Source organism: Acartia tonsa, chromosome 4 (genome assembly GCF_053477335.1).
Source record: "Acartia tonsa isolate MP-2025a chromosome 4, ASM5347733v1, whole genome shotgun sequence".
NCBI lineage: Eukaryota > Metazoa > Arthropoda > Copepoda > Calanoida > Acartiidae > Acartia > Acartia tonsa.
In genome coordinates, this window is record NC_137263.1 from 8,320,521 (window position 1) to 8,345,664 (window position 25,144).

Below are 25,144 nucleotides of genomic sequence, written 5' to 3' on the forward strand. Positions count from 1 at the left end.
GCGCAAAGTTTGAAATCGAGAGGACAATCTTTACATGCTTACAAGAGCCAACCGTTACGAACTGACGGACCCTAATTTATTAAATTCAACTTACAATATTGCACTTTTGGTAACTTGTTAGTTTTTTGTAATAAGTTTATGTGTCTTTTTTAAAGCTACGCTTATATTGATGCTTGCTACCTTGTTTCTTTTATGTACACATATCAGGGTTAAATAATATTAATCATTATTTATTTTATTGAATAGATAACTTTTTAGTATACGGAAATAGGACTTTTAGTTTTATTGAAAACACTTTTAGTATAATGTAGAAAAAATAAACAAAATTTTGAGAAAATGTGAAGGGAAGGTATGAATGTTTATAAAAACAGTTTGCTGTTTGACCTATTATATACAATATACAATATGTGAGCATATATATTTAAATATATATGTGCTTACATTTACATGTATATTTTCTAAATTAAATTTGAAGGAAACGGTGTGTTTTTAGCAAATTAAGGCCAATTAAAAATATTAAAAGGGTTTAGAATTTTTATCTTTATTTAAAATGTAATTTAAAGTAGAATATGGTCTGGGACTATGGTGGAGCTCCCCCCAGGGACTAGATGTCTATGTCTAATCATGCATAACGATGACACCCCCCTAAAAAAGAAATTGGGTAAGACTGCCTCCCCTTTTTTTCTCCTCCACAAGACTTCACGCCCCCCCCCCCACCCCTTCTGCTGAATCCATTTTTAAACTACTGCATTTCTGTAAAGACAGAGGACAGGCAGACATTCAGACATAAATCCTTTTTGTTAATCTAGATGTATACCCAACTTCTGTAGGATAAACTGGTAAAATGATGCAAAGGTTGTGAAAACTCAAACCAACTAAAAATTCTTTTGATCACACTGAAGAAATCTAAACATTAAGATATATAAGTTTTCCGGAATTTTAATGTTAGGGGGAGATTTGAAATCTGCATCAAATTTTAAGGATTTTTTAAAAAATTCGTTTTTTGTATAATTCTTTATCTAAAAGCGGAAATGCATTTTAAGTTAATTAATTTTGACCAATAGGATAGGTAGATTTTAAACTACCTGCGCTCTAATTGGTTGAATGATGTACGCCATCCAATCAGAGCGGAGATTTTTTAAATCCACCAATCACAGATGCTAAAATTAATTAACTTAAATTGCATTTCCGCTTTTAGATAAAGAATTATACAAAAAACGAATTTTATAAAAAATCCTCAAAATTTTATGCAGATTTCAAATCTCCCCCTAACTTTAAAATTCCGGAAAACTTATATATCTTACTAAACATCCTTTTGATGCCAAAACAAATATAATCATGAAGAGAAGTGGAGGGAGAAAAGGGAAGTTAACTGCAAAACTCTTAACCTTCTTTATCAAACAAGAACTCTTCTTTACTTCATATTTTAGTATACTAGCGACTGCGCCCCTACTTCTTATAAGAATAGGTAGGAAAGGGCCTAACTTAAAACCATCCCAACATATTCATAATTCGGATCTTGGAAAAAAAATTTTTGGGGTGTATAGTCGTATTTTAACAGTGGCTTATGATAGGTTAATTTAGGTTAGGTAAATGTTAATGATCGCCTCGCAGGGTTAGGAAATAGGTTCCACTGGGTTAGAGCCCCCCACAGGGGTTAGAAACAGGATAAAAGCTACTGTAAAAAATACGACGAAACCCACTACTTCGTTATCTTTCAATAATCCCATAATTCTTTACCTTCTTAATATCTTTGATAAACTGTTCAATGTCTACCAGCCAGTTGTTAAGCTCGTGCTCAAGGGTGGTGAAAGCGCGCATCTCCTGATCACACACGCGCCACACACTTCGCCTCTCCACGTAGCGGTCATTGGTCGTGTTCCAGTCCTCCCGCAACTTCTCTCCCATGGCGGTCAGCTTGTCAAAGTACTCCATGGAAAGTCCGCCAGATATATGGTCCATATCGGACATGGTCTTCTTAACCTAGTCAAAGAATGATCAGATTTAGTGTATATGAAATCAGAAGCATTTGCTTATACTTCCTTTTTTCAATTCAACAAAATGAGAGGGATATGTTACTAAAACAAAAAACTAATTTCCCTTTAAAAAATGATATACTTCTCCAAAAAATGGAATAGTCTAGGCAAAATAGTTCGTCTTTAGGTGCGATATACAATATACATTTTCCTATAAACTAATCCATTAAGACAGGGCAAAAGAACAGCTGTTTAAATATTCTAAAAAATATTATTATATAAATATTTAGAATATTGTAAAACATAAATTGTTACCTTTGGTCTGAGAGTATCTAAAGCTTCTTTTATTTTATCCAATGTTTGTGCTTGTAGCTCCAAACTCTCATAATTACGTTCCTGTTTTGAAACAAAACATTTTTACTTTTGATATATCACAGTGGGTGTTTCAAACTTATCAAACTTTAAGAATTCAATTAAGCTTTTGTAACTATCCAATATCTTACCATAATAATTTAAGTGTTAAAGATTTTAAAAAACCTGCCGACAATGTAAAAAGTTCTCTGATATACCTATGCCTTTATACAAAAAAAATAGTAAAAGATGAAAATGTTTCCTTAAGAACAGAAGTGTCAAGTTGATTTCTAACAGCTGCCAGCGCCTCCTGAACCCGAATAGTCCGGGTGAAAAGTTCATCCGGAACAGACCTGTCCGTCTTCTTGTCTCCCGGAGACTTACTTTTGCTCCGCCTAACTCCGTCGCCTCCAGCTTTGTTGGACCGCTCGGCTTTAACAGTCGGCGTTGCTAGATCTTTCAAGATATCCCAATCGCCACGGACTGCAATCAAAATTTGTTTCATGTCTCCCAGTTTATCAATAGGCTTTATAGTCGCTACAATTGATTCAATTAATTTAATTTCACCGGCCTTGCGGTCAACTTCTTTTCTTGCAGGATGAATACGTTCTTCTTCGGATTTCTTAGATTTAATAATTTTAATGACAGAGTCTAACCAGTTTTTCATTTTCTCTAGTTTATCTCGCAGTAATTTTAAAGTTTCCGCCTCTTTTGCTGATTTTATCTTTTTTTCTTCAGCAAAGGCTTTTAACTGATTCCAAGCATCCCTAAGACTAGTCACATTGTTCTTTAACTCCTCGCCCTGTTCCATATTAAACCTGTGTACCATAAGTACAAGTGTATCTCCACGTGATATTGTTGTTGCCACGTCAGCTTCCAACTCATTCACCTCGAGATCAATCAAATCATTCCTCACGGGGTATTCAGATTCCAGCTCTAGCGTGTCCATCTTTCGTCTGGCAGTTACCATTCTGGCGTTGATTGTATCAAACTTGTCCCTAAACTCCTTGATGTCCTGCACGTGATTTTCCTTATTATTCTGATGGCAGCGTGAACTTGTGTAGCTGGATCTTATCCGCACGTCCTCGATATCCTCTGAGGCTGACCGCAACAACCTATCAATAATGGCATTGTCCTCAGCATTTTGTTTATCAATGTCATCAAGAATGGACTGTGGTGCAGCACCTGCCAGAGCACTGTTCATCATGACACCTCCTCCTGTGCTGTCCATTGGCGACAGCGTGGGACTTGTGTCAACTGACGGTAACACTGTGCTCACCGGGCTTGAACATGCGACCACAGAACTGGTGACAGGTTGGACTACAGTGTAGGTAAGTGTTGTTGGCTTGGATTGTTGTTGCTGGGGCGGAGAATACATTTTAGTAGACTGTGGCATGCTTTGTTGTAGGGGTAAGCTTGTGATGGCCACAGTAACCTGTTGAACGGGTGGTGGCTGACTGCCTGGCTCTGGTACCATAGGGACCTTTCCACCCCCTGGGGACCGTAATGGAATGCTGCTAGGCTTTTTCAGCTTCTTTTGCTTGGCAAACGTTGTGTCCTCAACTACAGGTATTGTATGAACTTCATCCTGCACAACACGCATGGAGTCAACATACCACTGAGGTTTAGGCTTAGTAGCCGGTGCTGTTTTACGAGGAATCTTAGAGGGGGAAGATTCCTTACTGCTTGAATTTCTACTTGGCGAGCCTGCATCTCTTTTAGAGGAAGTCTTTGATTTTTCTGATGATGTACTATTATCACCATCAGCGTTAGAATCTCTTTCTAGTTCTGAATGTTCAGCTATGTTACCTTCTGCCAGGTATATATCTCTACCTGTACCTCCAGGAGGACCAGACATGAATGAATCCTCCGGTAAAGTTGATATTTCTTCAGGGTCTGAAGTTGCAGAATTATTTAGGTCAGATCCCTCTGGGGTGCCAGGTTTATTACGCTGATCTGACCCACGCCTCCTGCAAGAGTCCTGCTGCTGTTCAGGCTCTTCTGGTAAAGTTTCCAGCTGGACCTGAGAGGATTTTATCTCTTCCAGAACTTCTGAACTGTCTGAGGATTGATTTGCCTGTTTGAGTATCTTTCCAAGTATTGACTCCCAACGCTGTCCTAAATTCTCCATTTCTGGCTCAATATCCTCTCTGTTGTTAGAATACCTGTCCAATAACTTGGACGCCATGTCGCCGAGTTGGTCAACCTTTGGCTGGTATTTTATTATTTGTTCACCAATATTTTGATCTTTGCCATTTATTCTCTCCTCAGTGTCTTCAAGCCAGGTTGATATTTCCTGGAACAGATCTCTGAATTCTGACAGCAATATACTTTCATCTCCAGAGGATCCAGTTGAGTTTAGTGATCCATTTGTAGCGTTGGCAACCTTAGATGCTTCATCCTCAGATATATCTAGATCAGCCATGCTCAGCTGATTACTTTCAGGCAGTTTGCTATTGATCATCTTAAGAACAGCCGCCCAATCAGAGTAAAGAATTTTGAGAGCATCCTTAAGGCCAGTCAAGCAGGCGTCATCATTGCACAAACTTACAAATTCCTGTTTTAAACTTAAGAGGACATTGACGTCATTCTTAAGTGCTCGCATTTCCCGCAGCTTTGTTTTGATCATGTCTGGTGCCAGACCGGACATCTGGGACTTGGAGCTTCTCAACCACACGTTCACACGGTGCATTCGTTGGCTGAACTGTTCCGACAGCTCAAGGGCACGCTGCAAGATTTCTCGAGATTCGGTTACCTGAAAATTTAAGTTTTTAATTAACTAACAAAGAGGGAAGTCATTTTCTAGTAAATCCCGTAAAGGTGTGTGTTATAAGGCCTAAAAATAGTAGTAGAACGATAAGGTGCTCTATATAGTGGTATTCCCTATTGAATAGAACAATAGGGAAATTTTTTTTTTTTTTTGATAACCGTACCTGGAATATCTATCATAAGAAATTTCTATCAAACGCTTTGTTTGGCTCAAACTGACAAAAATTAAAAAATATATAATTATAATAATAATGTTTTCTATAGGTACAAGGTACAAGGTAAAGGTTAAGAACATTAAATAAAGGAAGAAGCCATTCTTTACAGGTTGTACGAGCAGTGAACATTAAAATGAAACTTTAACAAATCAATAATACAATGACTTAGTGAAACAAACCAACACAACAAGTTACATACAGACAATTTTGAAAACATTCAGATATACAATCTATATAAGAAGGTAGAAGATTCAAAGTGGAGGTTGCATGTCATATTCTTTCTTTGCTTGTTGTGTAGTATATCATTTTTAGTTTCAAATCCTATTTTAAAGCCAGAATATTTTTTTTATAATAAAGATTGACCAAAATGTAGTTGAAAAACAAGTTAGTTTTTTGATAATGAAAGTTTAATTTACAGAAAAAAATGTTCTAAAATGTAGTTGTTCGCTGTAGTGAAATTGAAATGAAACAATGCACATTGAAACCTTCTACTTCAAAGCAAACAAACATGAAATTCCACAAACATAAAACTAATTTTTGTCACCTTGAATAAATCAACCTGTAAAGAATGGCTTCTTCCTTTATTTAATGGTATAGATTGTTCTTAACCTTTACCTTGTACCTATAGAAAACATTATTATTATAATTATATTTTTTAAAATTTTTGTCAGTTTGAGCCAAACAAAGCGTTTGATAGAAATTTCTTATTTTTTAAAGATATTCCAGGTACGGTTATCAAAAAAAAAAAAAAAATTCCCTATTGTTCTATTCAATAGGGAATACAAATATATAGAGCACCTTATCGTTCTACTACTATTTTTAGGCCTTATAACACACACCTTTACGGGATTTACTAGAAAATGACTTCCCTCTTTAACACATTTCATAGTATTTGAAAATAATTCTAAACAAAATATAGAATTCGTTATTGTATTATCCACTTTTGTTTATTGAAAATATTCCATATTAATATAACATATTTATTTAAGTGATGATAAAATAAAAAAACCTATTAAAATAAAGTCTCTGTTTTAATTTTCTTAAAACTTAAGTAATAAAAAAGAATAGCTGAAGTAAACCATTTGAAAAGAATTGCATTGAAGGGCAGGGTTAAGAAAATTGAAAATATATTATTGACAGAGCAGGCAACTACCAAGCAGCAACTCAATTTCTTGGTAGGGTGGCCAACTTTTTTTGTATTCTAGTTTTAAAAAAATTCAATTCGTATGCAATGTACTGACGTACAGAAAAACATACCTCATATGATCTAATAGGAAAACAATAAGATTATTTTTTTAAAAGACAAAACTAGAATTTTGATTTAGGCTATAATTATGCAAAGCATCATTTATTGTCAAAAATCCATGTTAAAAAATAGTAAATGAAACCTCAGGAATTTAAAGGGATAAGACAATGGTCGATTAAATGGTGTACAAAACCCAATGATACACGAAATTACCCTTTCTGTGGTTGAAACGTTTGGACACTAAACTTAATGAATCAAAGAATCAAAATTTAATAAAAGTTGTTAAGTCAAAGAAAAGTAAACGTTATTAAAAAACTTAAGGGACTAGTGTAAAAACAGCTCAATGTCCCCTCCCTCCCTGATGAAACCTAATTATTATCTTTTTTGACTAAAAAAACAAGTTGATCCTATTTGTAAAAATGTTGCTATGGAAGATTATTTCCAATATACAACTGTTGACAATATTTTGCATTTGTCATCAATATTTTTACATTTCTTACTAACATATTCTTATTACCAAACAAAGTTTAAAAACTATTCAGGTTATTTTTACAAGAAGAATATTATTTCCAGTATCGCTTAGAAACAGATAAGAACTGGTTCTCATCATAGAGAAAATAATTAAAGAGAAGAATCAAGGTATCTAGAGGCATTTTTTCGGTAAACCAGTTTTTTTAGCCAAAAGATGTCGAAGGCGCGGAAAGCTGTTAATAATACGATGCGATAAATAACTATTAAGGATCATATCTTTTAAATATTAAGATAACAAATTAAATCATTCCATAATTTTCAGGGAAAGAGGGAAAATTGGGCTGTTTATTACACTAGTCCCCAAAGTTTTATAATAACGTTTCTTATTAGTTGGCTTAACAACTTTGGGAACTTTTTTCAAATTTTAATTGGTTGGTTTATTAAATGAATTTTCAAACGTTTTAACTACTTCTGTAATCTACAGAAGAGGTAAATTTGTTTCTCATTATTGGGGATGTACATTATAACTTCAGCTCCCTGATAATATTACCTGAGCGCCTAGGACATTGAACAGCTCTTTCAAAGCATCAATCTTGCGCGTTGTGTCTGGCCCATCTGCTACGGATCCTGTATCAACGAGTTTGCGTCCCATCTTTATGGTCGACTCTACCTCAGGTTTTATGTCCGCCAGGGCCTGAAAACAAATGTTGTTTTAAAATCATGGCCATTGCAAACTGTTTTCAAACACTTCATACATTTAAGAAACTCGTTAATATATCATAATTTACATTCTTCAAAATTGTTTTGGGTCTAGAGCATTCCCCATATTATTTATAAAAACGTTACGTACAGGGGAAGATGTGGATTAAAAAATTTAAAAAAATTTTCTTAAAATATAATTTTTTGACAATAATTGCATTACAATTTGTGATGGAAGTGCAGTTAGTCATTAAAAGAATTAAAAACCTTTTTCTTTTTTAATATCTCAAAAAATGCTTAATTATTTTGTTACTTTTTGTAAGCTAACCCAAGATTACAAATCATAGACCCAATCTTAGATGACATTTTTATGAATATACTGTGGTGTTGGGTTGTACAGTATATTATATATACTGTTAAAAATAAGTAACCATTCATATAAAATTTATTCCAATTTCTTGTGTTAAAACGTTCTCGAAATATGAGGATAATCTAAATTAAACTAAAAAAATACAGAAGTAGCGGACCAAAGTATCTTAAATTGCATTTTCGCAAGTCTTATAATCACAGTGGTCCTCAAGGCAAAAGAAGTTTGACAAAACCTACCATAAAAACGGACTATATGGCCATCAAATATACACATTGGAGGGCCAGGAACTGATTTTCTTAAAATCATAGCTGTTCCTTCTTGGGGTTTATTCCATTTTAAAGTTAACAGACCATATTCCCTAAAAAATCAAGGTTGTTTGTCGCGATTTTGTTGCTTTGGATTCAAACCTTTATAACTTTGGCTGTATGAAAGACTCATGAAAGCTAAACCTACCATTGGAAAGCCTATTGAATGACAATTTCAGACATAGCTTTAAATTTTTTGTAGCTTTCTTACTTTTTGCTCTACAAGGAAAATTGTAACCAAAGGGAGAAAATTTATTTATAAATCTATTCTCAGAAAGGCTTTCACTAGGGTATTTTGATGTAAATTTTTCAGGATTTTTCTTATGTTCAGTGATTCTTTTGATGACAAATGCAAAAAATACACTTTCATACATTTAATTTGGTATATTTGCATTTTTTCTACCTTGTGCCAAAAATTTTTAATAAAAATTATAAGTTGGTGTATATTTTTTTGTCCAAAATTTTACATAAATTTCAGGAATAAATATTAAGAACCATCAATTGCTACATTTTACATGTGTAGTTTTAAATTTCCTATATTTATGGTTGTGTAGAAGCCTTAAAAAATGCTAAACCTACCATTGTAAAGCATGTTGAACACTCTATCCAAATAAATCTACAACTTAAAAAAAAAAATTGACTTAAAGGGCTTGCACAGGATTTATGTTAGGTGTAATAAATTTCACCAAAAATGTTTACTTTCCTACAAAATTTGGAGTAAAAGGGAGGTTACAAAGCAATAATAGTTATCACATGTCCTGTTTCAACACCAATCTATGGAGGGGGTGTGCCCATCCCCCCCTCAAAAAAATGGTGCAGGGCTTAGGTGCCCCCCCTTTCCCCCCCTAAAAAGGGAGGGGGATAACATTTTGATAGTTGAAAATAATGCAAAATTTAAAAATTAAAAAAAATAATTCACAGTTTGGGGAGAGGGGGGGGGGGGGTGTAAAAAGTGCATGAAAAGTGCTGAAATTTATTTTATTTTCCTAAAATACATTTACTCCAGGGGTAACACTTTTATGGGGTGGGGGGGGGGGTATTCTGCTATATATCTTTTTAAAAATGTTAGGGGGGGGGTGATTTCAACCCCTCCCCCCACCTCCTTAGACATATCTGGGAATTTTTTTCATCTTTTTCAACTCTTCCCCTCCTAAATTCTGGTAACTTCCCCCAGTTCAGGGGGTTTGGGTGGGGCTCACAATCCTTCCATAGAAAAAAACCTGCTCACGTTCAATCTGCACAAAGTAAAGACCAATTTAACTTTGGGCTCGGGAACGAAGTAGAGGTTGGAAACAACAATATGATGTTTGGCTGGAAAACCGCTAAAGGACTAGTCAGGCAGATGATTCTGAATTCCCACAGACCAGCAAAAATTTGCACCTGAATGTTTGGACAATGTTTCAGTCAGGCCAGAAAGAAAACATTTGCTGAGAAATGCTTAAAGCCAGGGTTGATATCCTGGCAATCACCAAATCAATGTGGACAAATAATGGAGAGTTTAAACTTCATTCTGGCATGAAAATACTTTACTCAGGCCATATGAATGAGAATCTAGGTCATAAGCAAGGGGTGGCTCTTATGCTGACCAAGCAAGCAGAGCAGGCCATGATCAGTTGCCAACTCCATGGTCCAAGAATCATGGAGGCTTACTTCAAATCCTCAGATATAAACATCAATCTGAGAATTATAGTAGCATATGCTCTTACAGAACAAGTTTGGCTTAGACTTAAAAAGCAGGACTCAAACCCTAACCCCAGGAAGAAATATAATTTAACAACCCTTCAAAACTCTGAAAAGCTACAAGAGTTTAAGCTCACTCAAAAGAACAGATTTGAGTTGTTGACTCTTCAAGAGGAAGATGGAGTTGAAGATATTGGGCAAAGTATCAAAAAAGTTTATAATTATACTAGCCAAGAATAATTAGGTTTCAAAAAGGCTAACCAAAAGCCGTGGATCACTAAAAGATCCATTGATCTCATGGATCAAAGAAGAGATGTAAGACAAAAGACACTTTCTAGAAACTCTCCAGAAGATAAAGGCCTGTATAAGATGCTCAGCAGGGAAATCCAAAGAAGTGTCAGAATTGACAAAAAAGAACACTTGGAAAACCTTGCTATGCAAGCAGAAAATGCTGCTAATCAAAATAGAATGAAAGATGTCTATGAGATTACTAAGAGCATTGCAGGTAAAGTACACAAATCAGGATCACACATCAGGGACAAGGATGGTTCACTCCTTAAAACTGATAAAGATATTCCAAATAGATGGGCAGAGCACTTCACTGAACTGCTAAATCTTCCAGTTCCAGAGGAAGAAACTGAGATTCCACCCTCAGATGCACTTGACATTGACTGTCAAGCGCCAAATCTATTGGAAATCAAAGAGGCCATTAAAAATTTGAAAAATAACAAGGCCACTGAACCTGATAACATACCAGCTGAGGTCATAAAAGCAGACCTAGATACATCAGCTGAGGCATTCCTACCTTTGATCACAAAGATATGGAATGATGAGTTATGCCCAGAGGACTGAAAGAATGGACATATCTCATTACTAGTCAAAAAAGGACACTTGACCCAATGTGGAATCTACAGAGGGATAATGCTTCTTTCAGTAACTAGCCTTATCCTTAGTAAGATTCTTCTTAATAGAATAAAGAAAAAGGTTAATGAAAAGCTAAGACCTAATCAGGCTGGATTTAGACTAAACCGTTCCAATATTGATCAGGTAACCTCTCCAAATATCATCATAGAGCAATCCAAGGAATGGAACTCTGAGCTCTTTGTAAACTTCATTGACTACAAAAAAGCATTTGATTCTTTAGACAGAAGATCTCTCTGGAAAATCTGCCGACACTATGGCATTCCTGAAAAGATAATCAATATCATTACAGCCTTTCATAAAGGAGGTGGAAATGTAATGTATAAAGGTAAACTATCAACCTTTTTTGAGATTGTAACAGGCGTCAGACAAGGATGCCTTCTTTCTCCCTTTCTTTTCCTCCTTGCCATTGACTGGATCATGAAGAACTGTGAAAGTAATGATGGCATTTGCTGGGAGCTATTTGGAAATCCAAAATATTTGGGAGTTTTGGACTTTGCTGATGATATTGCTTTGTTAACAAGCAATAGAAGTCAAATGCAAAGAAGGACTAACATGATAGCTGAAACTTCCAAGAAAATTGGACTAGAAATTAATGTTCCTAAAACCAAAATACTCAAATTAAATGCAAATTCCCAAGAACCAATTACTATTGGAGACCAAATTCTTGAGGATGTAGATTGTTTTGAGTATCTTGGAAATAAAATTGATGAAGCTGGAGGCACTTTAACAGATGTTAAAGCTAGAATTAACAAATCTAGGACAGCCTTTACCAGCCTGAACAAAAGTTGGAATTCCAACAACATCTCCATAAAGACCAAGTTAAGATGTTCTCTCTGTTTTGCTGTATGGGGCTGAAACTTGGTTCCTAAACACAGCAGTGGTCTCCAAGCTACAGACATATATCAATAAGTGTCTCAGGAGAATCCACTAGATCTTTTGGCCAAATAAGATCACAAATGCTGAGCTTCTAGAGCGCAGTGACATGTCAGAAATTAAACTGACAATAAAACAGAGGAAATGGTGATGGTTGGGGCACACACTAAGGAAAAGGCATGATGATATATCCAGGCCTTGACTTAGAACCCCCAAATAGGAAAGAGGAAACCAGGTAGACCTTAAACAACCTGGAGAAGGGAACATTAACATTTTCTAAGCACCTTTCAATAAACTGATCAACTAAAAACATTGTATTAACAAAAATATCAAGGATTTAAGCCTTGATTTTTTGGTATTTTTGGAGGGAAAACTGGAAAAACAGGGGGGGTATGTTATATCTTGTTGAGTTTTGAAAAAAATATTTTTTAAAATTTTTAAATTTTGCATTATTTTCAACTATCAAAATGTTACCCCCCTCCCTTTTAAGGGGGGGCACCTAAGCCCTGCAACATTTTTTTTTGGGGGGGGGGGCACACCCCCTCCATAGATTGGTGTTGAAACAGGACATGTGATAACTATTACTGCTTTGTAACCTCCCTTCTACTCCAAATTTTGTAGGAAAGAAAACATTTTTGGTGAAATTTATTACACCTAACATAAATCCTGTGCAAGCCTTTTAAGTCAATTTTTTTTTTAAAGTCGTTGATTTATTTGGATAGAGTGTTCAACATGCTTTACAATGGTAGGTTTAGCATTTTTTAAGGCTTCTACACAACCATAAATATAGGAAATTTAAAACTACACATGTAAAATGTAGCAATTGATGGTTCTTAATATTTATTCCTGAAATTTATGTAAAATTTTGGACAAAAAAATATACACCAACTTATAATTTTTATTAAAAATTTTTGGCACAAGGTAGAAAAAATGCAAATATACCAAATTAAATGTATTAAAGTGTATTTTTTGCATTTGTCATCAAAAGAATCACTGAACATAAGAAAAATCCTGAAAAATTTACATCAAAATACCCTAGTGAAAGCCTTTCTGAGAATAGATTTATCAATAAATTTTCTCCCTTTAGTTACAATTTTCCTTGTAGAGCAAAAAGTAAGAAAGCTACAAAAAATTTAAAGCTATGTCTGAAATTGTCATTCAATAGGCTTTCCAATGGTAGGTTTAGCTTTCATGAGTCTTTCATACAGCCAAAGTTATAACGGTTTGAATCCAAAGCAACAAAATCGCGACAAACAACCCTGATTTTTTAGGGAATATGGTCTGTTAACTTTAAAATGGAATAAACCCCAAGAAGGAACAGCTATGATTTTAAGAAAATCAGTTCCTGGCCCTCCAATGTGTATATTTGATGGCCATATAGTCCGTTTTTATGGTAGGTTTTGTCAAACTTCTTTTGCCTTGAGGACCACTGTGTAATATTATAAATATACTGAAAACTGTTCAGAACTTACTTTTTTATTCAAATATAGGAGTTCATGCGTTTTACTTTAGAGTTTATCTAGAAAAAAAATATCCAAATATGTAATAAACTTTAGACAAAAAAGGCAATTACATTTTCACACAAAGAAATTCTTTTACAGTGTGTGAGTAGAGTAGTGTGGCCCGAACTAAGTTCTTGTGTCAGCAATAAATTATGTTGAAAAGTGGCAGTTTCAATGTTATCAGAACAGAGCTGCCACCAACCACACTTCACAAAAGGATTACAATATGTCATTGTCCACCAATTCTTTTAAAACTTAATTTTTCACACATGTTTTTTTTAGGTTTGCATAATAAAATAGTTATGTGGAAGAAACTTATCAGCAAAATCTTAAACAAAAATGTGTAACCAACTGAATTAAGCCAGCAAAATAAGTAATTTACCGAATGTTACGAAAAAGTTAAGCAAACCTAAATTATCATTACACCAGGATATAATCATAGCAAATAATATTGTTTTATTGTCATATATGTAATACAAAATATTTATAGTAGTGCAGTTTTTCTACATATAACTGGGTTATGTCCAAATGAACGTGAGCTTAAGTTTTAAAAAATATTATTATTCTTTTGTGGGTTCAAGGTAGCCACGTATAGGTAAGGACTTTTATTTTAAATTAATTTTAAAATAAATGGGGCTAGGGGAGGGTGTTTCGCTGTGCTTCAGTTTAAAAATTTCCCTAACATAATTTTGCTAAATTAACAGGTAGTAGATACTTACATTATAAATGCACTTAGTATGGTGTAGCTGTCCGTGGATAGATTCAGCTTCATGTGAGATTAGTTCAGTCAGGTACATGTTCCTCTGGATATCCTTCAGCTGCCTGGTGATCCTTCCAAGTTTGCCTCCGTAGTCGGAGGGCTGCTGAAACAGCTCAAACTTGCTCGAGAGTTCCTAATATTTATTATAATTAAACGGTTTGACATCTTACAGATTTTTAGCAACATGAAAAATATATACAGGCAGATACTTGGCGACTGTAACGTGTTGTAACGTATTACCAAAATAAAAGTCTAAAACAGCTGATAAATAAGGGAGAGGTCATTTTCTAGTAAATCCCGTAAAGGTGTGTGTTATAAGGCCTAAAAATAGTAGTAGAACGATAAGGTGCTCTAGATATATGTATTCCCTATTGAATAGAACAATAGGGAAATTTTTTTTTTTTTTTTGATAACCGTACCTGGATTATCTAAAAAAAATACGAAATTTCTATCAAACGCTTTGTTTGGCTCAAACTGACAAAAATTAAAAAAAAATATAATTATAATAATAATGTTTTCTATAGGTACAAGGTAAAGGTTAAGAACAATCTATACCATTAAACAAAGGAAGAAGTCATTCTTTACAGGTTGATTTATTATAATTATATTTTTTTTTATTTGTGTCAGTTTGAGCCAAACAAAGCGTTTGATAGAAATTTCAGATATTCCAGGTACGGTTATCAAAAAAAAAAAAAAAAAATTTCTTCCCTATTGTTCTATTCAATAGGAAATACAAATATATAGAGCACCTTATCGTTCTACTACTATTTTTAGGCCTTATAACACACACCTTTACGGGATTTACTAGAAAATGACCTCTCCCTTTTTTGGAACTTATATACTAAACAAATATTAATCTTTATCGTTTGTGTAATCACATGTAAATGAAATGGCCTAAAGATACTCAACTATCCGCTAACAAAATACAATAAAGTAGCAAAGTTACTGTTAGTTTACCTGGAACTTGGCATGGATAAGAATGAGCTGATCTTCCAATCTTGTGGCAGCTTCCTCTTTCCCAGATTCTCGGTAGGCATCCACCTACACAATGGGAGAATTATAAATCAAACAAATACCTCCGCTCCGCTCCAACAACGATTGATTTAGGGGGAAAACAGGAGTATCAGATTAGGTAACACGAAACAGACCCCTTTTTAAATTGCACGACATTTATCTGTCCTAACTGTGCACGGTAATTAGTTGCGCCTTTTCTGGGCCAAGGCACCTAATATTTTTCTGACATAGCAGCCGTAAAAATAATTTTTAACGTCTACAGTTATGACGCGGTGTTGTGCCGAGCTTCGAGCCCAACTCCTACCCAACAACATCAAAACCCATCAAGATGTTGAACTCCAGAGTATATCCATAGTAGGGATCAAAGAAAACATCACTTTAAACAACGTTTATATCCCTCCAGTATCTAGCTGTCAAAATGGTCCCAATCTTCCACTCCAGGATATCCTCTCCTTTACTGCTGGCAACAAACACACCATCACAGGCGGCGACTTCAACGCCCACCATGCCAACTGGTTCTCCAATGGAGAGGAGGATGCCAGAGGAAGAAAACTGGCTGACGAGATCTCTGACTCAGACCTAGGTATTCTGAACGAAGATCTAGACACGAGAGTCACCAGCCAGAATCAAAGTTCCCCTGACATCACATTGGCAACACCATCAATACTGCCATATACATCCTGGACAGTGAAATCCAGTCTAAATTCTGACCATCTACCATTAATAATCAAGCTAAAGGCAGACATAAACACCTCCAAGTCTGCCGACAAAGTTTACATTAACTTTGCCAAAGCTGATTGGACTGGTTTCACCTCTTTTGCTGAGAAAAAGTTTTCCAGACTCCCAACCCCCACCTCATCCATCAGGGGAGAGAAGGCATTCAGGAAAATCATGAATGCTGCGGCCAAAAAGTTCATTCCTAAAGGTCGTATTGTTAACGTTCACCACAACATCCCCTCAAGCACCGTCAATAAAATCAACGAACGAGACAGGCTCCGGGTGCAACAACCTGATAGTGAACGTTACCAACTTCTCAACAAGGAAATAAGAAATGAGATCAACGAACATCGAAAATCACAATGGCAAGAACATCTCGAAAAATGTGAAGCAGGATCTCAGAAGTACTGGAAAACTATAAAAGGCATCTGTCAACCTCAAAAAACGCCTACCAACACTGCCATCAAATTCAATGGTAGGATCATCTCAGCAAATGGGAAGATTGTAAACCTCCTCAATCGACAATACACACCATCAGCCCCCAAAAGACCATCAAAACAATTCCGTCAGACCATCAGACACATAAAACGGAAGAAGGCTGATAAGGTGTACAACTATACCCCCCAACAGGTCAAAGAGGCAATTAAAACCTCTAAGAACTCCAAGGCAAGCGGACCTGATGGTATCTCTCCCATCATGCTCAAACACCTTGGAGACAAGGGTATAGAATATCTTGCCACACTCATTAACATCACCATCAACACATCCATCATTCCATCCATCTGGAAAGTAGGCAAGATCATCCCGCTTCTTAAACCGGGAAAGTCGATTGATGAAGGTAAATCCTATTGGCCGATCTCTCTCCTGTCTCCAGCTGCTAAAATCCTGGAAAAACTCATCCTCCCAGAAGTCTCAGCAGCTGTAGACCTGCAGGATCATCAACATGGCTTCAGTAAGCATAGATCAACAGTGAGCGCTCTGCAGGAAGTTAACCACCACATCGCAAGCAACCTCAACAGGAAGAAACCCTGTCACTGCACCATCCTTGTTGCCATTGACCTCTCCAAAGCATTCGACACTGTTGACCACGAGCTTCTTCTGAAAGATATCCTGCACCTCGAGTTGTCCGACACCCTGCAGCTACCTCCGTGGCAGACAGCAATATACTGTCTTCCGCAACTGCAAGAGTAAATACAGGGTTGTCAGACAAGGAGTACCTCAGGGAGGAGTACTGTCACCACTCCTTTTCAACCTCTACATGAGAACCCTACCAGCACCACCCGGTAACATCAAACTAATATCCTATGCTGATGATTGCCAGGTACTCAACTCGGGGCCGACTATTGACAAAATTTGTCATGAAATCAACCCCTACCTTGACCAACTTGTCAACTGGTTCAAGGAACGCAGTCTGGAAATCTCTCCGGAGAAATCCACGGCAACCATCTTCACAACCTTCAGCAATGAAGTAAGCACGACCCTACCCATCATCATCAAGGGCAAAGATGTGCCGACTGTCAAGCACCCTAAGATCCTTAGAGTCACCTTCGACCCGATGCTCAACTTCGGGCAGCACGCCATCGCCACCAAGAAGAACGTGACCCAGCGCAACAACGTGCTGAAGTGCTTGTCAGGGACTGACTGGGGTAAGTCAAAGGAGACGATTGTAAACACTTACAAGGCCATAGGAAGATCAGTTCTAAACTATGGGGCGCCGGTTTGGACACCATCTCTGAGTGCAACAAATTGGAGCGAGTTGCAAAGAGCACAGAACAACGCTCTGAGAGTAGCAACTGGTTGCATCAAGCTGACCCAGGTCAGCCACCTTCACCAAGAAACTAACCTTCTCCCGGTGAAGGAACACAACGATATGCTTACCAACCAGTACCTACTCTCCATGCACCACCCAATTCATCCTAATCATCACCTGCTGCATAAACCATCCATGCCCAGGAACATGAGGAACACCATCATCAACCACCTCCCTCATGTGGAACCCTACCTCAGAGATGGTCCACCGGTCGAACAGAACTACAAGAAGAGACTAAAGAAGATCCATGACGATGCTCACAGAGACTGCAGAAATAAGTATCCTGTAAATAAAGTTTTAAATACACGACCCCCTGCAATTAATATTCAGGAAGAAAAAACACTTTCAAGACAGACGAGGAGCACACTAGCCCAATTAAGATCAGGATACAGCACTTTTCTGCAGTCAACAATTTCAAGATTTGACACTTCAAAGAGCATACGATGCCCAGATTGTAACATAGCGGACCACACAACTGAGCATCTTTTTAACTGTACTTTCAAACCCACTATTTTATCACCAATTGACCTCTGGACGCAGCCCAAAAAGAGCGCAGAATTTCTTGGACTATTGTAACTAAATTTATCTGCTTTCTGACCTGGCTACAAACAACAACAACAACACTCGACGACGAGCAGATGAGCTACGCATCAAGCCACGGTCGCGAGTCTAAATCAGACAATTATTTAGAGCTAACAGTCACACAATAATTTAATAAATAAACCTACAAAGGATTACTCATGCAAAATTTCAGATGGTTGTATTACCCCCCCCCCCCCCTCCTTATTGAAGTTTATACCGAGACTATCTACATCAATATCGATTGTAAATTAAATATATACATATAAAGTATATGTATGTTACAAAAATATTTATTATATATATCTATCATATATGAAATTAATTCTTGATTTATTATAATAAATAATTGTCTCAAAAATCGCCTATAAAGTTTAGGTTTGTATGATTCTAGCGACAAATTTATCGGTTTAGTAGTTTTAGCAACAGTCCCATCCCCCTTTCCTCCGTTCTATCTAATCTGTCGATATGTGCACAGCCCCCTTTAACATATTATATTGACTTATATAAACTATAAACTTTAACCTGTTCATCCATAGCAGACAATATGTTCTCCTTGTCTTCAAACTAATATAAAGTATATATCCTGTTCATCCATAGCAGACAATATGTTCTCCTTGTCTTCAAACTAATATAAAGTATAACCTGTTCATCCATAGCAGACAATATGTTCTCCTTGTCTTCAAACTAATATAAAGTATATATCCTGTTCATCCATAGCAGACAATATGTTCTCCTTGTCTTCAAACTAATATAAAGTATAACCTGTTCATCCATAGCAGACAATATGTTCTCCTTGTCTTCAAACTAATATAAACTATAACCTGTTCATCCATAGCAGACAATATGTTCTCCTTGTCTTCAAACTAATATAAACTATAACCTGTTCATCCATAGCAAACAATATGATCTCCTTGTCTTCAAACTAATATAAACTATAACCTGTTCATCCATGGCAGACAATATGTTCTCCTTGTCTTCAAACTAATATAAACTATAAACTGTAACCTGTTCATCCATAGCAGACAATATGATCTCCTTGTCTTCAAACTAATATAAACTATAACCTGTTCATCCATAGCAGACAATATGTTCTCCTTGTCTTCAAACTCTCGTAACAAATACTGAAGCAACAAATATCAATGTGCAAAATTAAAACAAGAATATTATTTTTCAAAACAGGAAAATTTTTAAAATTCCTAACTCTAAATATAAAACAGGGAATAATCTAGGGTCTATCTGGAGAGGACTTAAATTAAAAAATAAAATATCTATATATTCTTGTTTATTTACAATAGGTATACGACCCATGTTTTAAACAATTAAAGGAGTAGCCTCAATAAATACTTTTTCAACGTTGATAAAATTTTTTGAATGATGACATTAGACTTTTGACAAGAAAAAAGAATAGGTAAAGGAAGGACTTTTATATTAGGTTTAAGTAATTGTAAGTAACAAAGTAATTAACAAGTATAGAATTTAAAATATTTTGTTTGCTCCTAAATGGTAAAATAAGGAGGGGGGGGGGGGGCTATACATAAAAGTAATAAAAGGGTTAAGCATAATGGAAGTTACTGTATATAAAATTCTGAGTATAGATGCATAAAGCTACTTCAATAGTTTGCAAATTCAAAATACAAACAACAGATTCGGGCATCATCACAAGAAAATAATTCAAAAATGCATTATCACTTAACCCTTTTCACAACAAGGGAGTTGACAAAAAGAGTTATCTGACGTCAAAGTGATACTTAGAGCTTGCTAATTTTTGCTTATTTATCTAAATGTTTATTATCAATACTTAAACCTGAGCAAAAACGCAGAAAGTTTGCAGATTTCGGCGGCTTTAGTATAATATAAGAAAAATCAGCATAAAAAATCTTAGGGTACAAACGATTGTTTATATTGAAAAATCATTTAAAAATTTACGCAGTTGTGCTCCTTTATAGGGGAAACAAGTTAATAAAATTCTAAATTTAAAAAATAATGAAATGGAAAATAGATATGATAAAATAATTCAGTATTCTACGAAGTATAAAGTATCAGTATTTGTATGTACAGAAAAAAATCTATGGAAATGTTTTATGTTAGTCCTGATTTTTTGTAAATGTTATTAAAAAGAAAGAAAAAAAAACATTTTTTATTATCATATAAAATGCAATTTTCTTGTTTAGGCCTCTTCTTAACAAGAGCTCGGTAGCCTGGCAACTTTTTAATATGCTATAGCTGTTTTCGCAGCAAGCGCCCTACTATTATAATCAGCTGCAAAATCATATATCTACTAGGTACTGCCAAACTGCACCTACCATTATTGCAGCTCGATGCAAGTCAGCATTTTGCAGCTGCCGCAGTGAATTTTACTTTCCACCTTTTTTTCTAAAGGTTGCATCCACAGCTTTAAAAATTGTCCTTTTCTTAACCTGATATTTCTTTTTGAAAAATTGCATTTTATATGAGAATAAAAATGTATAAAAAATAAAATGATGTGCTTACCTCTCTCTAAACAGAATGATGGTTATTGTGCGGACATGATCATCACACATGAACATTTAGTAATTTAATAACTATCTTTCACATTTATCATTCAAACATTTGGTTTAATTAGGATATTAAGTTACTAGATTATTATATGTCTCTCTTATTTGGCCTAAATGTTGGAAAGACATTTGGAGCCAACTATTCATCATGAGAATAGAAAGACAATTATGATTAGAATTGCGTTAAATTTCATTTTTTAAGAGTTATGTGATAAGTCAAGCAAATATTCAATCAAACTGTGTTTTATAAAGCAAAATCGTTGTCCCGTAATAGAAATTCACATATTATCTGTAGAATATAAAAAGCATTACATTTTTGTATTGTAAAAAGATTAATAATAATAAATAATATATTATAGGATTGTTAAATGGTAATAAGAATGTTTATAGAAGAGAGTATGGAATGAACTGGACGCTCCACACACAAAATCAGGTACGAAATGTTTTTTTCTTGTTGCAAAAACAGAGTAACCTCAAATTTGCACAAGTGCCAGTATTTGTTTTGCCAAAAAATACAAACTTAATATTTAAAATAAACATTTGCTCAATAAAAAATATTTTTATAAAATAAAAACAGTAATTCTAAAATATAATAAAAAGTAGGTTTAAGGATATTTTGAAAAATGAAGACTTGAAATTTGGCAACCACGATGTAAAAGAATAATTGACCAATGCAATACCCGACCATATTCCCCTCTAATATCACCCATTTTCTCTGCGTAGCATAAACGAACAGGTAAAGCAGTACAAAAAAAAATTACAGTAGCTCAAAGTATATAGAAAATCGACTATATGTTTTATATTGTAGGATCCTTTATTTTGAACCGTTTTAAATATATAATTAACAATTAAAAGGCATTGTTTCTGCTTATACGTATTTTTAAAAGCGAAGCTTTTCTATAATAAGGGTCGGTCCGTCCATACGTCCGTCCGTAACGGATAGCTTTTTTTTGTTAATTTAGGCATGTTAGAATTGTCCTATCGATTTTAAACTTTGCATGGTAATTCCTGTAGTAGTTAGGTACGACTTAGAAAGCGTATCAGAATGTCCGTATGTCCATTTTAAACGTGTTGATTTTTTTACTTTTTTAACAACAACTTTTTATGTGATCTAATTATCCGATTGATCTGTTTTTTGGTATACTGATTCCTGGGACAACAAAGTACAATATCATAAGCGAAACAACAACATAATCAAGTCCTAAAAATGTAAGTATGTCCATAAACGTTATTCTGTATCAAGCAGTTTTTCAACAAATTTACTTACAATTTTGCTCCGAATCTTATACATTTATATTCTGATTATTCAGTTCTGACACTATAAGTAAACAAGTGTTAATGTCAGTGCTTGGCTTTAATGGATGTTGTCATCCTTGTTTGATATATCACGATTCACAATAGGTCAATAACATTTATATATCCCTTTTTCTGGCATATGGCCCATGCTTATCAGCCTAGCTCCCTGGTACCGGTAACAATGAATTGCATTTCCCGATCATCAAAATGGAAAAAAGCTAGTCAAAAACAACTCTTCCTTGTTCAAAGAGAAGGATCAAAACAACCCTTTGAAATTTGGAAAAACAAGATCGAGATGTTCAGAAACAGGAGTTATAGTCTGTAAACCCTGGACCAACTAAAACAGTAGTCGGAATCTACAACTTAAAACCAAGGAGTGCAGCTATTTTGACATTTTAGAACATTTGGAATTATTTAAGACTAATTATAAACTTAAACTAATTAAAAAGGGTTAACTTTTTTATTTTAATGGTCGCTATTATTCAGAGGTATCATGATCTAAAAGATTTTTACAATCGCTTAGAAGTTAGACAGTTTTATAATCCTGTTAGGCTGTTTTACACATTGCTTTTTTTACTGAAGTTCTAAAGCTTCCCAATATCTCAGCTTAAAGTGGAAAATACCAATATTATTTATTTTTTTTACTTCAACGGTAAAGTGTAAACTGTGATGATCTAATTATTATCAAACTATTTTTGATATATTTTATAAAAATTAATTATATAAATCAAAACAAAGAAGTAAATTAAATATATCAATGTGTTAAGTTATTTTTTATTTGTTAATTTGTAAATAGCGGCTGAACCCTCTAGATGCACTTGAGTAAGGGGTAGGGGGAGAAAGATTGAGTTTAACTCAAGAAACGATGGCATTATGGAAACCGGTTCTAACCAATACCTAATTCTCTTCCCCACTTTTTGTCATGCGTCATGATGGAAGGGTGACGCAAATTTCAGATCCCAGATTTCACGATTTGAAAAAAAATTATCATTATATTATAGCGAATTAAATAATCTTGAAAGCATTGCTTTTATCTGATATAGAAAAATAGTAAATTAAATAGCGAAAACTGAGATATGAAATTTGCGTCACCCTTCCAATATGACGCATGCCCGCTACGACCGCAAGACGTGACATTAATTTGTCCAACATCGGGAGAAAATTCGATCCAACTTTCGATTTGATATTAAAAGAATAAGTAACGAAAATTTGGGGAGGGGACATTTTATTTCTAGAGGCCATTCTCCTTGAAAGCGTAGTGGTAGTGGTACTCTATCAAACCTTCCCTAAACCTAAATATAAGAAGCATCGCAGTAAAGAAAACCCAAACAGGCAGTAGTACAAACATTCTGTTACTAATAAAGTTAATGGTTTCATACAGAAAACCAAATACAAAATTTTCACTTATTCAAATCTTGAAAAAAGCACCACTAGATTAGCAATTATCTAATTTTACCATAATTATTTAAAATGTATTCCACAATATAATTTCAAGTTGATAATATATGCAGAAATAATATCACGAAATATAAAATAAAATATCAGTTCTTGTAACATAACATTTAAATGCATTTTTAGCGATAAAAATGGATTTAAAAGAGTTTAAATAGAAATTTTGATAAAATAACACGTAATCTGACGTGCTATAGTCAGTAATTTTTGAATTATTTTCTACAGTGCATGTAGAGTTAAGCCAGTCCAAAAATAATTTAGGAATATGTTAGAACCTTCCTCTCATTTCAAGACTTAACACAATAATTGTTTAACAGTTAGATAGAAATAAGATAGCGCAGCAGCCTAAAACTCATTGTCAGAAAGTCCATTTTAAACAGATAAACTTGTACTTTTGACACACATTTATTACATGATATACTTGTCCAAATTTTTGCAATTGTGATCTTTAAGACGACCAAGCACAATGTTCACATCAAGTATTTAAGCAAATTTGTGTAAAAAGTATTGATAAGTTTAGTTCAAACTTAAAATTAAAAACTTTATCACATATTTGCTAATATTCTGTTGTCTGACTATGTGATTTGAAGTTGAATGAAGGATCTGTAGAAAATAACTAAAAACAAGGATGACAACATCCATAAAAGCGAAGCTCTGAAACGGCAGGACAAACGGACATTAACACTTGTATAGTGTCAGAACTGAATAATCAGAATATAAATGAATAAAAGAGTCAAAGCAAAATTTGTTGAAAAACTTCTTGATACAGGATAATGTTTATGGGCATACTTGCATTTTTAGGACTTGATTATAGAGATGCTTTGCTTATAATATAGTACTTTGTTGACCCAGGAATCAGTACACCAAAATTCAGAACAATCGGATAATTAGATCACATGAAAATTTGTTGTTAAAAAAGTAAAAAATCAACATGTTTAAAATGGACATACGGACATTCTAGTAATGATTATAGAGTTGCTACGCTTTCTAAATCATACCTAACTACTACAGGAATCACCATGCAAAGTTTAAAATCAATAGGATAATTCTAACTTGCCTAAATTAACGAAAAAAGCTATCTTCTAAACGTACGGACGGACGGACCGACCCTAATTATAAAAAAGCTTCGCTTTTAATAAACTTTTACAATGAATATTATTCATCGTTTTGTATTTATGTGTAATATTACAGTTGAAATAGTTCTCCTAGAATATATACACAAACACATGCTGTATATGATATGCAAATTGATAAAAATAAAAGTTTGAAATAAAATGAAATCCTAAACCAAATATTTGTATGTTGAATGTGGGACTGTGTGTAGTGTTACTGATCAACTTATGCTAATATTACTATTAGTATCTCCACATTAGACTGGCGCAAAATTTATTGTCTGTTTGTCTGTAAGACATTAAGACAGCTTAACTTTTAAATATTTCAGCTGAGCTAGACTTATAATCTACGCTTAGAACTTAAATAAATATATTGCCTTAAATCAAAATAATGTTTTGGTGGCTGCTGAGACTGGTGAAAAAATTTTTCTTTAAGATTTCAAAATCTTTTTTATACATACGTTAAAGTGATGCTTAACTACCCTC

The 25,144-nt window shown here is 34.6% G+C and overlaps 1 protein-coding gene across 5 annotated transcripts in view; it reads right to left on the minus strand.

Moving 5' to 3' along the window:
• LOC145315914 (dystrophin-like) overlaps positions 1 to 25,144 on the minus strand; it is a 128,066-nt gene that overhangs the window by 30,780 nt on the left and 72,142 nt on the right. For all 5 annotated transcript variants that reach the window (XR_013878192.1, XR_013878190.1, XM_080156057.1 and 2 more), the window contains exons 28-34: positions 19,329 to 19,385; positions 15,099 to 15,182; positions 14,101 to 14,274; positions 7,579 to 7,722; positions 2,587 to 5,082; positions 2,292 to 2,369; positions 1,741 to 1,983 (exon numbers count right to left, since the gene is read on the minus strand). Coding sequence is in view for 3 of the 5 variants with exons in the window: in XM_080156057.1 (XP_080012183.1) it covers positions 1,741 to 1,983; positions 2,292 to 2,369; positions 2,587 to 5,082; positions 7,579 to 7,722; positions 14,101 to 14,274; positions 15,099 to 15,182; positions 19,329 to 19,385 (3,276 nt within the window). In the remaining 2 variants the exon portion in view is untranslated. The remainder of the gene's footprint in view (positions 1 to 1,740; positions 1,984 to 2,291; positions 2,370 to 2,586; positions 5,083 to 7,578; positions 7,723 to 14,100; positions 14,275 to 15,098; positions 15,183 to 19,328; positions 19,386 to 25,144) is intronic.